Source organism: Papilio polytes, unplaced genomic scaffold, assembly GCF_000836215.1.
Source record: "Papilio polytes unplaced genomic scaffold, Ppol_1.0 DF821289.1, whole genome shotgun sequence".
Classification (NCBI taxonomy): Eukaryota; Metazoa; Arthropoda; class Insecta; order Lepidoptera; family Papilionidae; genus Papilio; species Papilio polytes.
This window is the reverse complement of record NW_013527915.1, coordinates 5,843,285-5,859,987: the sequence shown is the minus strand read 5'-3', so window position 1 is coordinate 5,859,987 and position 16,703 is coordinate 5,843,285. Positions and strand designations below refer to the sequence as shown.

The following is a 16,703-nucleotide window of genomic DNA, read 5'->3' as shown; positions in this document are numbered from 1 at the left end:
AGGAGGTGGCTGTAGTTAACGTTAGTAATAGTCCTCCTTAAAAGAGTTAAACGATAAAGTATCGATTGGTATTGGATGAGAAATAACAATGAATATTTATGATAAGGTACTCGTAGATCAATGAATTTATTTTAATTATCCATAGAATTTCGTTCCGTTTCGTGAAATTGTCCGTAATAAACGATGAGCGTCGTGATAAGGAGATAGCTCTAACAATACGACTGTAGAAGATAAGTTGATATTTTTTTTATTTGTTTAAAGCGGATGTCCGATATAAATTGTGTACTCAAACAAAGCCGTGTGACGAACAATGGAGACAATATGTACGTAAACACGTTTTTAATCCGAAACTAAATAAAACTAAATTAAAATGTTCCCTGTTGATTTATAACATACAATTTAAATAGTAAACGACATAGGTATTACCAAATAAAACGAGAAAAAACTTGTTTTCATTGCATTTTGAATTGTGTTGGAAAATATTTTAAGCTTATACTAAGCCCTGATAAAAAGACTTAAGCAATTTTTCTGAGTACTTTTTTCATCGTCCTGATAAAAACATAATCCTGCTAGATTCAGTACTAAACGTATAAGGTTTGCGTTTTAGGTGTGCAGCGGTCATAACTGTTAATTGTTAATTATGATTTACCACTATAGGTATAATTTTGATGAATTTAAATACCTATCAAACTAAATTGTGGGCTAAAACTTTTTGGCGAATAAATGTACAATTTTAAGATATTCTCGCATGAATATAGAGCTAATAAATAAGAAGGAGATTAAAATCAATTTAATTTACCTGTCATCTGCTTAATGTTCCTCGAAAGTCTACCCACACCGTAGAACCAAGCAATGGCGACCACTTCGAAGAACGCCAGATAAGTTATACTGAGCGAAGCGGCGTAGTAGTCCATCAGTTGGAATACGTATATACCGCTCCGTATTATGTGCGGTATACCGAATACCAAGGAGACCATGCACACGCAAAGAACTAGCAGTTCGTGATACACCAGTCTCTTTCGTATCATATCGGGGAAGCCATCTTGTATCGACGTCACCACCACTTCGACTATTGCAAACTGAAATTAAGTAAAAACGTAATTAACAGCACAAAGAGAATATCTAAATATGGGACAAAAAGTAAATGATTACCTGACTGTTGAGACCTAGACACAGGAACATGAAGAAGAATAGAACGGCCCATAATTGAGATGCTGGCATTTTAGCTATAGCTTGTGGATATACCACGAATAATAGACCAGGGCCTGAAACAAATAAGAGGTAATTAAATAAAAGCGTTTAAAGGTGAACTTAATTACATACTTTTGTACCATGATTAATACTTACTATCAGCAATGACATCTTTTACACTAGTATTCTGCTCGAATGCAATATTTCCAATAGTGGCGAACGTGAATATGCCCACAATAAGACTGGTGACTGCGTTCACCAGCGACACGGCCACAGTATCGTGCAGAAAATTGTTGTCGAAGCGATTGTACGATGCGAACATTATCATAGAGCCAAAGGCGATGCCTATTGAATTAAATATCTGCGAAGCTGCATTCACCCAGGGCCTAGACTGCTTGAGAAGTTCCCAGTTCGGCTTGAAGAAGAACCTTAGCCCTTTATCCGCTCCGTCCAAAGTTAAGGATCGTCCGAGGAACACGATGATCAAAAGGAACGGCAGTGTCGTGGTTATGTAACGTACTTTCGCAGATGATTTGATACTTTTCCAAAGTGCGAAGTACACGAGCACCCACGCGCAAACTAAACACGCTGCCAGTTCCCATCGCATTCCACCGGGAAATTCGATGCCGTCGCTAATGTTTAAAACTTTTTTTCTGGAAAATAATTTGAATGAAATGAATGTAAATAATTTTCAAATAGTAATAAAATGTGCAGCGATTGTGATTCTTATCAGAAAACAAGATGGCTAATCTCGTTTCCGTCTCATAATCTTTAGTCCTCACCATGTTATATTCATCGTACAGTGTAGTAGCCTCCGTAGTCCGGAAAGCATTAAACAAAAATAAGCAGTAAAAATCATAACAGTACCAAGTAACAAGAACTTTGCGCAGACTACTGATTTAAACTACTTTTCTAAATTAAATTAGAGTCGTATAGATATGAAAAAAACTTACTCGAAGAATTGCTCGGTAGGCGTTTGAGATCCGTTGGGTTTGGTGTGGTTATGGAAGGGCACCCAACATTGCGCTGTGTTCCATCGGTTGGAACAGCTCGCCCACGGCACTTCAGATTTGAACGACGTGAAGAAATAGTAGATAGCCCATGCTATTATTACCGCGTAGTACGTGGACATAAGAAAGGAGATCACCACGCTAGCCAGTCCGGCACCTGAAAGTTATTGAACGTTACTTTTGGACACAAAATTACATTTCCAAGCACAAATGTTTATTTAAATGCATTAGAGTATCATTTGTATTGCATCCATCATAATCATAACATGTAAAAACCCATTTTGAAAAATGATTTCATATCAAGATATAAATGCTAATGCAACCAGGATACGATTACTCTTCGAAATTGAATTAATCAATTGCGTTCTTTGCAGTTCCTGAATAATAATTATTTTATTTTTAAATATCACACAGTCGCTGGGTTATCTTTAATTATTTTATTACTTACAATAAATACTAAGAATTGGGCTTGGTATGATAAGTGATAGACGGTTTTACAAGTAAATTACCTTTAAACAGTGGACATATTTGTGACAATGCGCCGATGGGGCCGTGCGCCGTGTACTGGCCCACGGCTAGCTCCATGAACAGCATGGGCACGCCGCATATTAACAGTATTATGAAATAAGGTATCAGGAAAGCACCTGAAATACAATGATTAATACTTTCAATTATACGTAATAACGGCAATAAACTTTCATTACAACACTTTACTGATATAAATTGATTTGTCCCAGTCATACAACATTAAAAACAGTTTTAAGAAACTATTTCGAATAGTTCGTTTGGAAGGATATACATCAGTGTGTATTTCTGTATTCCGGTTTTTAGGGCAACGGACACGAGACCAGAAATATCCATAGATACAGTACCGGATTCTTTAGTTAACTTTTCGTTTTAATTTTCTGTATTATTATTATTGTGATGTCGTTTTAGTTTGTCTTGTATATAACAGCTGCGTATGACTGTACTACAAGTAAAATATGACATTGCTCTTGATCGTTGTAATGGCGTAATTACAAGACCAATTGTATCCTTCGTATCATCGAATTGACCTACAAGAACTGCCGTAATTAAGCCGGCGTTTGCTAAATAGATTATTTAGGCCCGTGTTTCAGTCATTCGAGACGCTTTGTGATTCGCCGTTATGTTTGTTACTTGTGCCTTGTGAGAAAGGTGATATTTGAATATGGAAGACAGAGACGGCATGATATGGAACGTGTGCAATATTCTTTTTGCATAACTTTGAATGTGTGGTTAGAATATAGAAAAAAATACCACAATCGATAACGTGTTATTCTTTAATCTAATCGTAACATATCTTTGGCGGTTTTACTCATAAATACGTAATAGGTACAATTTGCTTTTGTTATTTCTGAAATGACTAATACGTATTTTAACGAACTCATTTTAGACAATGAATGAATAATGCCTTATTTGTAGTATTATTAAACGTCATCGGACATCCGGATTTGCGTAGGAAGTATACATGAATTATTGGCTTAGGACATATCGTGAATAAATCCAACGCCATCATATTCTCAGAGATGTTAGTCATAGCGCGTGACTTCCAATCAATGGATTTTGCAACTTTTATTATCGTTAATCGCAAAGATTTCCTGAGTATCTATGGTTTTAAAATACTTTCGCGATAAGAGGCAACGTTACCGTCGCTATCGGTGCCATTTCTATATTTGTGTATTTAAATTAATGACGTATCAACAAATCAAAGCAATAAATCATTTGATATCTCGAGTGGAGGCGAGCGCGGCGGCGGCGTGACGTATCGCTTGCAGATGCCATCGACTACTTCTCTCTGATCTTTGCATCGACATCGAGCGGACAGTTCTATAGTTTCAGCGAGTCGACAGTAGCTACAATTCGTAGCAAAATGTCAAATTAATTTGTCCTAAGTACTTTATATTAAGAATGTTTGAATGTTATCAAGGATTTTGTTAATTCGGTTTCGAGAATATGTAGAGTTTAAATAATTGAACAATATTAACGTTACATTTGGGTTATTTTATATAACAGGACAGTGAATAACTATAACGGAGTCTATAGTGAAGTGTGCAAAATAAGTTTTTGCAAAATACGAGTAGATATAATACCGGTTTATTTCAAAGTATTATTTACAGTTTCACGTTTATCATCGCCATGTTTGGTATATAATATAATTGATAAAATGCTATCGATGCGGAATATGCTAGTTATATTTATTATCAGCCGCCTAGTTAATGCCGTGTGTTATAAATATGTATATAGTACAGAAATCTATACTAATATAATGAAGCGTAAACACACACTGGCGTAGCAAAGGGTGTCAGCAATCGTAGCATATTTTGAATAATACTTTCTTTAATAAAATGTTATACACTTTTTACGCTATAAGACTTGGGGGATACATGAATTGGAAAAAACCTTCATGTAGGAAAGGAACCATAAATTACAAGCTACCAACATTAAGAAAGCAGAGTTACCATGGTTTGTCAAGTCATGTCATTTTGACATTTGCTATTGATAATTTGACAAACGTAAACTATAATATAAAATTTTTATAATTTTATGCGGATGAAGCCGCAGGGGATCAGCTAATAAAGAGCAAAAATATTTATTTATCTAAATAAATTATACATTTTTAAGTAACAATTATTTTACCTAACCGATGTATAGGGCTGTTAAAAATAGATCTCAGGCTATTTACTTCAGTTTGTGAGGTAGGCTTTTGTTGACAATATGTAACACTGATTAACATATATAGGTAGTTCTGTACGTACGCCTTATAATGTAGTCACGATTTAATAAGAACACTTGTATTCGCTATCAACATATTAGCGAATTCCGTCAAGTCGTGTCAAATTATGTATCACATTCACGCAAAACTACGTAAATATATTTTGTTATGATCTGAATACTAATTGTTGTGAATTTATTTGTCACGACACTATCACTAAATTGTAGGTGTGGCCGCTGAGTTGACAGTTATTGATTGAACGTTACATGTTCATTAAGTAAGCCGTCACGTATGGAAACTATGTGACAATCTAACAATTAGATCTAAAGTATTAAACATTTTACGAAATCAAAAGAGCCAAGAGGTGTCCATGCAGAGTCAGACTTAGGATAATCTATACTAATATTATAAAGGAACGATCCGTATTTTTATATGTATTTAAACTCTAAAATGATTAGTGAGTAACATAGGCTACCTTTTTATTATTTTTTTTAAATTTCACGCGGACTAAATCTTGAAAAACAGCTAGTATATTGTAAAGCAAACCTCCCCTATAAGTGCTATAATTTAGCATACATGTATATTGTTATGAATTTACGACCTACATGTATAATTTCAAATGACAATTCACAGAAATGGCTAGGAAATAAAAGTCCACTAGTCTATTAACCCACTCCTTCGCAAATGCATTCTACTTTGGTAGATGTCACAAATTGCATTGCAAACTTACATTATTATATTTGTCATTTACGAATTATAAACTGGATTTAAAACGACCATACTTTTAGCTCTATCTTACACAATCTTGTTTGTAAACTTTATAAAAGATCCTTAAACATTTTTCCTAAGACATTTTATAATCCTTTGTATCATAAAACCTAATTAGTGATTAAAACAATAATCACATTTATCTTTATCGTGAATGACATAACACATACAAACCACTAAATGTTATATTTTTTCATTAACATAACCTAAGCTAAAATGTTGTTACAATAATCAAGCTTTGAACAAATTTTAATTAACAACTACACTTAGAGATCGAATAAAAGTTAGATGCAGACAGAAACAGGCATTTAATAGACTCCGACACTAATGTATTTTATTTTAAAAATTCTATCGTCGTTAAAAAGCTACATTATCACTGTTTATAGGCAATATTTTATTCCATCTAAATATGATATAATATTCTTTGCCACGCAGACGAAGTTTAGACGGTTCGCTAGTTTACTAATATAATTTTAAAATCTGTAATTAGAAGTTCATTAATTCATATATCTTACCACCACCACTTTTGTAGCAAAGATATGGGAAGCGCCATACATTTCCTAGGCCGACGGAGTACCCGACGCAGGCTAGCACGAACTGTATCTTGTTGGCCCAGAAGGGTCGGCGCGGCTTCAAGTGCACCGTCTCGTCATCCTCCTCCTCCTCGTCGCAGTCGCTCTCGTGCGACGCAGTATCCTCATCAGGAGGTCTGCAAATTGTTTGGAAATATTAATAACAGGAATATCTAGTGTCGGCATTACGCTCCTATAACGAGCTCGTGTTACCTCGAGTTTAGATTGTGTGTCCGATTAGTATTAAACATAGTAATCTTAAACTAAGAATTATAGGAAAAAAAGTTGCTCTTATTAGAACGAAAGTGTAGAGTACAATACCTATAAAATGACTTTAGGTGACAGTAGGGAGAGTGGCATAACTTAGCACGCAAGGAAAAAGATAAGTAACCTTCTGGAAGAAATTATCTATTTTTCGTTTTTATTTCTTTATTTTTTAGATATAGCTATACTTCTTTATTGTTTAAACCTCGTTTTTCATGTAACTGTTTAAAGGGTATACTTTTTAACGTCATTAGGTTTTAATTTCAAAGTACGTCATATCAGATACAAAGTAGGCAATCGATTTGATAGATTATCTTGATTTTTGTGGATCATTAGACCAAGTCTATCGCATTTTTATGATGCGATTTATTTTATTATTTAGTATTAGTACATTGATCCATTTAAAGGTATTAAATATCGTATTTGACATCAAAACATTATTATATTGATAAAAATCAATCAAATCGAGTTTGAATAAAGCCATTATTTTCAATTTAGAACAAAATGGATATTGAACAAAAGCCAAGCATAAATACCTTTAGATCTACGTATGTCTGATATAAACACTAGGCGTTATCAATATGAAAAAATGGTTAACAAAATGATTTGAATTTTTTTTTGCAATGAAAGATATTCTGTGTAATCGTGTGAAAACCGTTACGTACGCCGTAACTCAGTGATAAACTGCTCAGCGATCCATGACCGGTCGTAACTTGGTAACTTCGTTTAAGCTTTGTCGTACTACAAACCCGTACGAATTAAGTTGAGACCTGGCCGATGACATCATTTTGAATGTGGGTTGTGTAAATAAAATGTTCTTGGAACGGGTGAAGGAGAATTAGTACTATAATATACTAATGCCTTTCCCAAAAAATATCAAACTGTACTGAGCGTATGACCAGTCCGGAAGACGGGCGTCGGGAATAGAGTCGCGGTTCAGAGGAGTTTTAAGTTAATTCGTACGGATTATGATATTTGTATCTAATCGTGCTTCATACTGTTAAGAAGATAATCGGTACCACGCAGTAGAACGAGGCAATACTAGATCATTGGCATCCCGTTCTATCTGACATCTGTCAATGTCATTCCCATGTATTAGAATAGCGCGCCATTCTGGCGAGAGTTAGTAGCCTGAGTGTTGAAGTTAATTACGGTGTTCATGTTATTGCCTAAACATACAAAACATATCTGATTTTTTAAGAAAAGGGACATAACGATATTTTGTTACAGTGCACGTATCGTGGTCTGAGGTACTGTAACTTGAGGGCAACTACACCATAAGTGGGCAGTGGAAACCCACGGTAATCGAGCTCAACTTTGTTGCAATTTTAAATTTATTGTTAGTATAAAAATGTACGTTATGTTGACATTTGTTTATCTTATTTAAATTGGGAGATAACGCGATATCGTTAAAATTCAAGTGCAAATGTTTGAAATAATATTAAGTGGTTGACGTTTTCATGGAAGATTAGAAAATATAATATCATGGCTGAGCTGTCAAGATTTATCAGATACTAACTGGAACAATAATATAAGTAAATGCGAATTAATAATAAAAATTATATTTCATTACACTTTAGTACGTTTATAGTTTAAACCAGGCTCTTGTCTTATTCCAGCAACAAGTCCAAACGACTTTCATTGATTCTATCTAGACCTTGATTTCTTTTGTTATCGTAGATAAAATTAGGTCCAGATTTTATACATGATGTTCGAAGGAAATGTAGGGCCATAAATCATAGCGAAATCTACAAAAAACATTAAACAAGAAATAAGTACTTAGTAATGTAAAATTTGGTAACTATTCTGTATTGCTGGGAAATTTTTCATTTAACTTGTAAGTCTAGTTTCAGATATAGTGGTATGTTATAATTTTTTTTTGACAATGAAAAAGTAAGCGATCGATAGCTCCAATCATTGAGAATGATGTCACTCACTGATTGATAATAATTACAAAAAAAAATTTAACAAATGCAAAAACGTTTGAATAGAAATATTAGCGAAATGGTTACGAGTAGGTCTCAGAATAAGTTACATTAATCAAATTAGTAATATAAGGAGTGTTTTTAACCGATGAAGTATACAAACCTACATGGAAGTCTATGAATATAAAAGTTTAAGAGTTGCGAATTGACAGTGGTAGAGCTCTCTTTAACATCTTCGCACGAATGGGTCGACTCACCCGGTGAAATACCACGACCACACAGAAAACAGGCGTGAGGTGGGAACAATTCCGCCTTTTGTCTGATGAGTGTGGTGCCGGAGGCCTAATTTTAGTCCCTTTCCCTTTCCACCCTGTTCTTAACTGGAAAGGATGGGAAGGAAAAGTGGACTTGATGGTGGACGAGACGCATAGGAAGGGGAAATGTCCTCTTTATGTGCGTCTCCTCCTCTGTCAATCAAGGGTAGGCAACGCATCTGCAATTGCGGGTGTTTATGGGCGGCGGTCGCTTTCCATTTCGGTGGATTTAGGTGGCCGCTTGCTCGTTTCCTTATATTATATAAAAAAAGGAATTCGCTAAATGGTAATCCCTACCTTTCGAAATTGCCCATATTACTACGAAATGGATGAATACATTTAAATAGGCAATTCAATGGCGCCTACGATGACTAACTTCGATTATGGTTAAGATTAACTTAATTAATATTGAGCTCTGAAACCTAGAGCTATAGTGTTATTGCTAGTTATAGTTATCTTACGAAAACTGGGGTAATTCAAGTATGTCTCTAATAAGTGTTCTATCCTATAAAAAGTAAAGAGCAGTTGTAGATTATGGGAATTACGTAATCAATATGCTGTAAAATTCCGCCATTATACGTATATACGCAAATAGGCTTTGATAAGCACTGAAAGTTGTTTGGATTAAGATGGATGTCCGTTACATGTTTTAGATTAAAGGAAGGTCGTAAAGCTTAGCAGATTAATGTCTATCGTTCTTGATGACTGCTTCGTCTAGCTCGATGTTTATTTAGTATGTTTGCATTGTATTTGACTGCAGCGATTCTCGTTTTACGTTAGTTTAATAAATAAAGGTATGTGCATGTTTGCTTCACTTATTGAATTTTTTTATTTCCTAAGTAATTATTTTAAAGGTTTTAATACAATAGAAGGCATTACACTGTAATAATTTATCCGCTTTAAATATTTTTTTGCATATGCTTGTCGCTCGCCTTGAATTTGATGTTTGTTTAAATAAAACTAAGAGGAGTGGCATCACGTATTTATACATTCTATGAACCATGTAAAATCAGAACTTGTTGAGTTTGTTTCTTGTCAGGTAACAGGAAATTCAAATTGTTTCTCGATTGTTTTCTTCTTTTCTTCTTTAAGGCATTGTTCTTTGTTAGTTCTTTAGAGGGATCAAACATATAGTTGGTTGTTAACTATTGCTTTGATGATTGCTTCTATTGTACACAATATATTGTATATATTTGATTATATTTGATATGCGTTGAAGAATGCAACGTAGAACTTAAGAAGTTTGGTTTGTATATTTCACGGTAAATGTAAGATTCAGTATCTTTACAACTTAACTACATACATAAAATGTAATGTCTTATTGGATTTTAGGAGTGCTGTAACCAACAAAGTCTATCAAAACCTAATTCGGTTATATTTTCACCTAGAGACATCGTTGATAAAACCAATCAAGATTTAATGCTTGAATTTCTCGTCTATTATGATTAGAATGGAGATATGTGGACTATTTCCTATCTCGTCGTGCAGGTAAATAAATGTTTTGGTACTATTGGGACGGCTGGTAATCCTTACCTGTCAACGGGTAAGTACGTAAACGTTTTTTAAAATCATTATCAAATAGGCAGCGATAAGAGCTCGCGCACGATCAATTGTGTATCTGGATTGTGATACGCGGGAGCAGATAAAGACATGCAGCGCTATCGGCCGGCACCGTCAAGGTCAAGTCGGCCAAATATCCCACAACTAAGCCAGGATTTAAGGATTGCCTAAGAATTGTGTGTTTATCGTTTCACAATTGATACATCTAAATCCCATTGCATTCTCGTCAGCGAAATTGCATGACATGCGTGAAACATTCTGATACTTGAGTTATATTTATAGAAAAGTATAGCTGTCTATAATAAATTCGTATAAAACGTTTGTGGGTAGTAGATTGTTTCAAACTAGTAAAACATCATAAGTTTGATTTAAGTTAGGCTCATTAGTGACAATTATTGCAATAGACTTATGTGTAGCTATTTAAAAAGTTTCTTTGATTTATATATATAGTAAATACTGATCTTAAAGTCAACATTATAGTAATTAATGACTTGAAATTATCTATTTCATAAATTTGACAACTCAATATATTAATTCCAACAAAGGATATCTAATAACAGACAAAATAAATGTCAATTGATTAATGGCGTATTTCCGAGAAAATCTATAAATTAATTCAATATATCCCCTTATTAAATCTTTAACTAGATGTAAACTGGCGTTGTTGTAAATTACTTCTCACTAGTGCGTTAAAAACTTCATAACAAGGTAATAGTGTACGTTTTATCGACGTGATTGTTAGCCGAAAAAGCATAATTGGAAATGTTACATTTAAATAATTATATCGTATAGTACTTAGTAATGTACGGCTTGATATTTATATCTCGGTATATTTGTTTCAGTGTAATTTCAGTGAACAATTACTTTACAATGCTATAAAGTAGAGCTCACCCGTCTTCGGACGAACATCGCTTATTTTTTTATGCAAGTATCCAGAAATATAAAAACTAATTAGGACAAGTGATCTGGCACAAGGCTAGTCTAGCCATCGCTACTCATTTTGTTAATTCGTGTGTTTAAAATTTTGTACTATTGTCAATTTAAAATTTCTACCAATGGGTTAATTATACCAGTATATGAAATGACTGTTAATAACGAAGAAATGAAATATTAGTTTGTTTCGTAACTAACAACAGCTTAGTGAGCAAACAAGCGAGGGCAATCTGTTATTAACAGCTTATTATATTAAAAATAGAAACAAAACAACGTTAACGCTTCCATGTGCATATTTCGATATATGTTTTTAAAATTATATTTTAGTAAAACTTAACAATTATGCAATAGGTTTTTCTGAACAGAAATTGTTTTAATAATAGTTTTAAAGTACGTAAATATTGTTAGATCATAATGTTGTATAGCGCCTTTTAGTAAATTTCAGTGCGAGATGTATGCATCATCATCATCTATGGAATCACAAGTATTGAATATTCGCATAAAAATTACTATCTTCGAAAAATAATTTCTGTACCAGAAAACGTAGTGGAAACAGATGATATTATAAGACACATTGCATGTATCAAGAAAAATCGTGGATAGCGTCGGAGTACCTACTAATAACCAGTTTACAATGAAGTATATGTCCAGTCTCGACAAAGACTTATGATATTCACATGACTTCTTACATATGAATACGATCTAAGTATAGTTAAACGATAACATAACCAGTATAGTGGTTAAGCATCGGTCCTCTGTTATAGAATGCACTGCATTGAATAGATGAGTTTAAAGCGTGATCACATAGAATACAAAGTGGTTTAGAAGTTATTAGCGTTTTAACCTATAGAAGTTAATCTTTTTCCTTATGGAGGTATCCTTATCTGTTCCTTGGTAACGTTAGGTTGATAAATGCTGGTAGTCGATAGGAGTCCAATTCTTAAATCCATTCCATTCCATTTGACTATAAGCGTATCAACACTTTATAGACTGAAACGTTATTTGACCCGGCGGGTATAAAAAAAATATGCTCCCGTAATAGCGCATACATTTCCTATATCCTTGTACAGTATGATAGAGCCAACATTAGCAAGCCTCTTACCCTTTACTAGCCTTAATACAAAATGCATTTAGTGTGGGAATTTTTTCGTCGTTCTGATCACGCACATACGTTGTAATATGAACTGCAGATAAAGAGAACATCTAAGTGAAGAGTGTTACTGCCATTTGAAACTTCATTTATCATGTAGGTACGGTAGTTATGACTAAATACTAAGCTAATTAAATTACAAAAGATATCTAGACTTTGATTATTAAAGTAAGTAAAAGTAAAGTGCAATTATCGTTTGAATAAATTACAAAACATCATTCACGTCTTTCTTGGAATGAGTTTTCCGTGTTTCTGATTGAGTATGCTTGCACGTCGAAAGACTTAAGTACTGACTTATTTTATACTAACTAAGAGAGTCCCATAATGTTTATATTGTTTAATGATTCCACATGAAGAAACTGCTTAAATACCTATTTAACAAGAATAAATCAAAGATGGAATAAATGGCAATGTCTTCTATGTGAAATAATATTCAAAATAATACATTAGAACATTCATGGACAGTTAAGATCGTTAAGATGAAGTATGAATAGCAACGCCCGAACAGACCCTCATCCTGTTTGATCTGCTGGCAAATTTACTCATCCTTTGTCACGAGCACGACAGACTCTTGAACAATTCCATTTTACAAAGGGGTTAAAAAAACTGGCTGCATTTCAACTCGCAAGCGCCATTATCTTCTTGAAACATTTTTTATAATATAACATATTAAAAAAACTAATCTGTTTTGGATGCAAATGTAACATCGTTGAATGAGCAAAACCGAAAAGCGAAAACTGAACCGTTTTTTAAGGAAATTGCGGGAACAAATGGACGAGTTAGACACAAAGTTAATGAGTAAAATTGGAGAACCCCAGTTAAATTATAAATGTACCAACTAAATACACTTTCTTGCAATTTTGATATCTTATAGCTATACATACATTCCCTTTATTGTTACATACGTTTTTAACATTAAATTTTAAATTGAACATTTGCTTTTTAAATTGAATCAATTATTTTTCCAATTACGTAGGTACCTAATCAAACATTGAAAAGATAAGTATAATTTTACTATATACTATGAGTTCTAATATTTATTATCTCATATCGATCATGTTACAAGCGATCGAGTTTTTTCAAGGCTGACCATTCGATTTGTTTTAAAATTGTGTTATGTAGGTACATTGCTTAGATTTACAATAGCGATTTACCGCTTAACTGATTGTTTCGTTATTCATTAATACGATTGTAAAGATATTTTTGCTATCATTCATTCAGTTCATGAGGTAAAACATTAACGATTTTTACAATGAACGACCTACCTAAATAACATTTTTTATCTCAGAAAATAGTGGTTGTTTACAATTGTGTATAATGTGTTTTGTGAACAAAATACTGTGTTAAGAGGATAACCTTAAAATTGTCTTTCGTTTATTTTTGTAGCCTTAATACGCAAGTAGTTTTAGGTTATGTTATGCAAACTTGCAATTCACTGAATTCGATTTACGTACGACACAATAGATTTAAGATTATTATACCTAAAATGGTGGAAGCACATGGTCTACATGTGAAACCGTGCAAGAATATTTGTCTTGAACTAACGTCTGGTTCAGAATGCGGGGAAGACACTTGTTGGTTAAGACAATTGAATAATAATAGCAACGTGTAATATGTAATATCCGCGCAACTACTCACGTAGGAGGACGTACTAAGTGGAACAACTCCGTGGGGGACGTTGGCACTCTTCTGATGACCATTTTACGTCCGTCTGTGCATCCCATGCCGATGGACGCGAGAGATCGTACGGAGGGTGCTCCATATTGATTGGTCCCACTTTCAGAACCTTCTGGATACGGAGTCACTTGTTCATAGGGGCGCAGACAGCGCGCGGACGCCGCACCAGAAGCGGTACTCACATCACGGATTTTGTGTGTATCGGTGAAGCTCTTAACTTTACGTATTTGTCCAGATGGCGTCACGGTCGGTGTGAGCGACTGCGGCTCGAGCAGCTTGGAGTGCTCCTCGTCCGGCTCATTGTACTGATCTACGTGGACGGCCACGCTCGACAAGGCGGCTTCCGCCGAGGTATCGGCTTTACTCATGCTATCTCGTCACAGGGTCATAACGCGCCGATTGATGTCGCGGTCGTCGCGACCGACTAGCGACTGGCGAATAAAAAACGGACGCAAGCGAGCGACGTCGGTATGGCCGACCGACCGACTATCTCGTCAATCGCAGCAATTGGTAAACAAAGTGTGACTGTTGGTGCGGAGTGGGGAGAGCACAGGAAGGGGGGTATGCGGTGCGCATGCGCCGCGGTGACCGCGATACGTTGCTCTGCGCCTGCGACGAACGTTATACATACTTAATATAATACATATAAGTATAACCGTTCAATGGTGTTCACATATTGCATGTGAACTCACTGTTAAAAGAAATCTGGCATCACAACACACCAGCATGATGTTTCCAAATTAATTGTTACCAAAAAATCCTATGACATGATGAATGTTACACGAAAATCAAGCTATCCAATGTTTATGGTACTCAAAGACTTTGAGATTGCTAACTATATTTTTTTCGGTGGAATAATTCCATTCTTAGAAAAGCAATAGTGAAACGAGGAAAAGATGATGCCAAATCGTAAGTTCACTTTAACAGAATGTTTCAGAGGTTTGCTAGGATTCCTCAAACGTTGTATCATTGAATTAGTAAATGACAACAAATGAAGTTTGTTAAAAAGTTACATGTTTTTTTTACAAATTTAGGCTGCGAATCATTAATGTAATGACAATTTAGTTCTAGTAAATTATAATCTACTTACCGCATAATGTCATATTTTGATCTTGTGATAATGCAACTTGGTTTCATTTTTTCCCCCATGAGACGGATTACCGAACACCGAGCAAATATGATTTTTATTCAAATACAACATTAGTGTACCGTGTTCAATAAATATATAAACATGTCCCCTCCATTACCATTCGCTAATTGCAAAGTCGCTCTACACTAATTATCACTTTAATTTTCACGTCATTATATGTTATTGCCCCAGACATGTATTTTGCGAAAATCCATACAATATTTATGCAAATAATAAATATTGTTGATATTAAATGGCGTAGGTTATATATACTTTGCCCTAAAATAAATTTGCGGAAATACATACATATATGCGTAAATATTTAATAGGATATGTCTCTACAAAGTTTTTAATGCATTATACATCAAACTGGACTCAGAATCTAGGTTTTCGCGGTTTTGTCTAAACGTATAGGAATGATATCAAGAGTGGCAAAGAAACTTTTAAAAATTGGTTATTTTGCCAATGTTTTTTTATTTCGAGTCGTGCGCGAAAGCTGTATATCATATCATATATCATATAAATATTATAAATGCGAAAGTTACGATGTATGGTTGATATTTGTTAGCGATTGTAGACTAAGCGGCTGAACACATCTCCATGAAATTTGGCACAGGTTTAGAGCATAGTCTGGAAGTCACACTTTTGTTTTTTTTTATTAAATCCACGCGAACGGAGTCTCGAACAACAGCTAGTATAGGCATACAAATAAATATAAGGCATTAAATAAATAAATTATCACATTTAAATAGCGGTTCATAAAGATGGATGAATTACGTAAAAGGTGACATGATCAAAAAGGGAATGATGACTGAGATGACGTATGATAGAGTTATATGGAGGACAAAAACCTGTCGCGCCGACCCTACGGGAATAGGATAAGGAGAAAGATGATGATGAATAGTGGTTCAGAACATGCTATTAATTTTAATTCTATGGCAAAAATATAATAATAATGAACTGATCTTATTATCTGTTAAAAGATGTAACGCAGTAAATGTTTACAAAATTGCCATAAATTATTGTACAGCTGGTTTACAAAGTGATTTAAAACTTTCCATTACAATGGACGCTTAGTTTATTTTGGCTGGTGTATATCTTATTAGTATTTAATTATGAATGCATGTTTTACAACGATTGTCTATATAAGTATTGTAATTATCGTGGGATAAAGATAGAAATTATAGAAGTCCCTGGTCAGAGAAAACGAGTTATCCCACTGTGGTAGGTGAATGAAGTGGTCACGATTCAAACCACTTGAAAACATAAAACGACAACACATGACTACAATCTGAATGAACTCCAGACTACAATGAAACCTTAGCGGCTTTTGTGCTTTTTGTATTATGTACAATCAGGGACTATGGCTTTGTTCTAACTTAAAAGCTACAGTCCTTTAAAACGCAGCTTTCAAATATGTCACATAAATATAAATGTTATTTCATGTGAAAATTAAGAAAAATTACAAAAATCAGT

General features: G+C 34.3%; 1 protein-coding gene across 2 annotated transcripts in view; it reads right to left on the bottom strand.

Moving 5' to 3' along the window:
* The window catches only part of LOC106109378 (sodium- and chloride-dependent GABA transporter ine), a 17,362-nt gene extending 2,110 nt beyond the window's left edge, over positions 1-15,252 (bottom strand). Inside the window, exons 1-7 of one of the 2 annotated variants that reach the window (XM_013290854.1) lie at positions 15,189-15,252; positions 6,219-6,412; positions 2,711-2,845; positions 2,145-2,358; positions 1,348-1,844; positions 1,153-1,265; positions 800-1,079 (exon numbers count right to left, since the gene is read on the bottom strand). In XM_013290854.1, coding sequence (XP_013146308.1) covers positions 800-1,079; positions 1,153-1,265; positions 1,348-1,844; positions 2,145-2,358; positions 2,711-2,845; positions 6,219-6,412; positions 15,189-15,247 — 1,492 coding nt within the window. In that variant the 5' untranslated portion in view covers positions 15,248-15,252. Of the gene's footprint in view, positions 1-799; positions 1,080-1,152; positions 1,266-1,347; positions 1,845-2,144; positions 2,359-2,710; positions 2,846-6,218; positions 6,413-14,059; positions 14,597-15,188 lie in introns of those variants that run through there. The other variant, XM_013290853.1, reaches the window with a different exon arrangement.
* Positions 15,253-16,703: the final 1,451 nt, after the last annotated feature.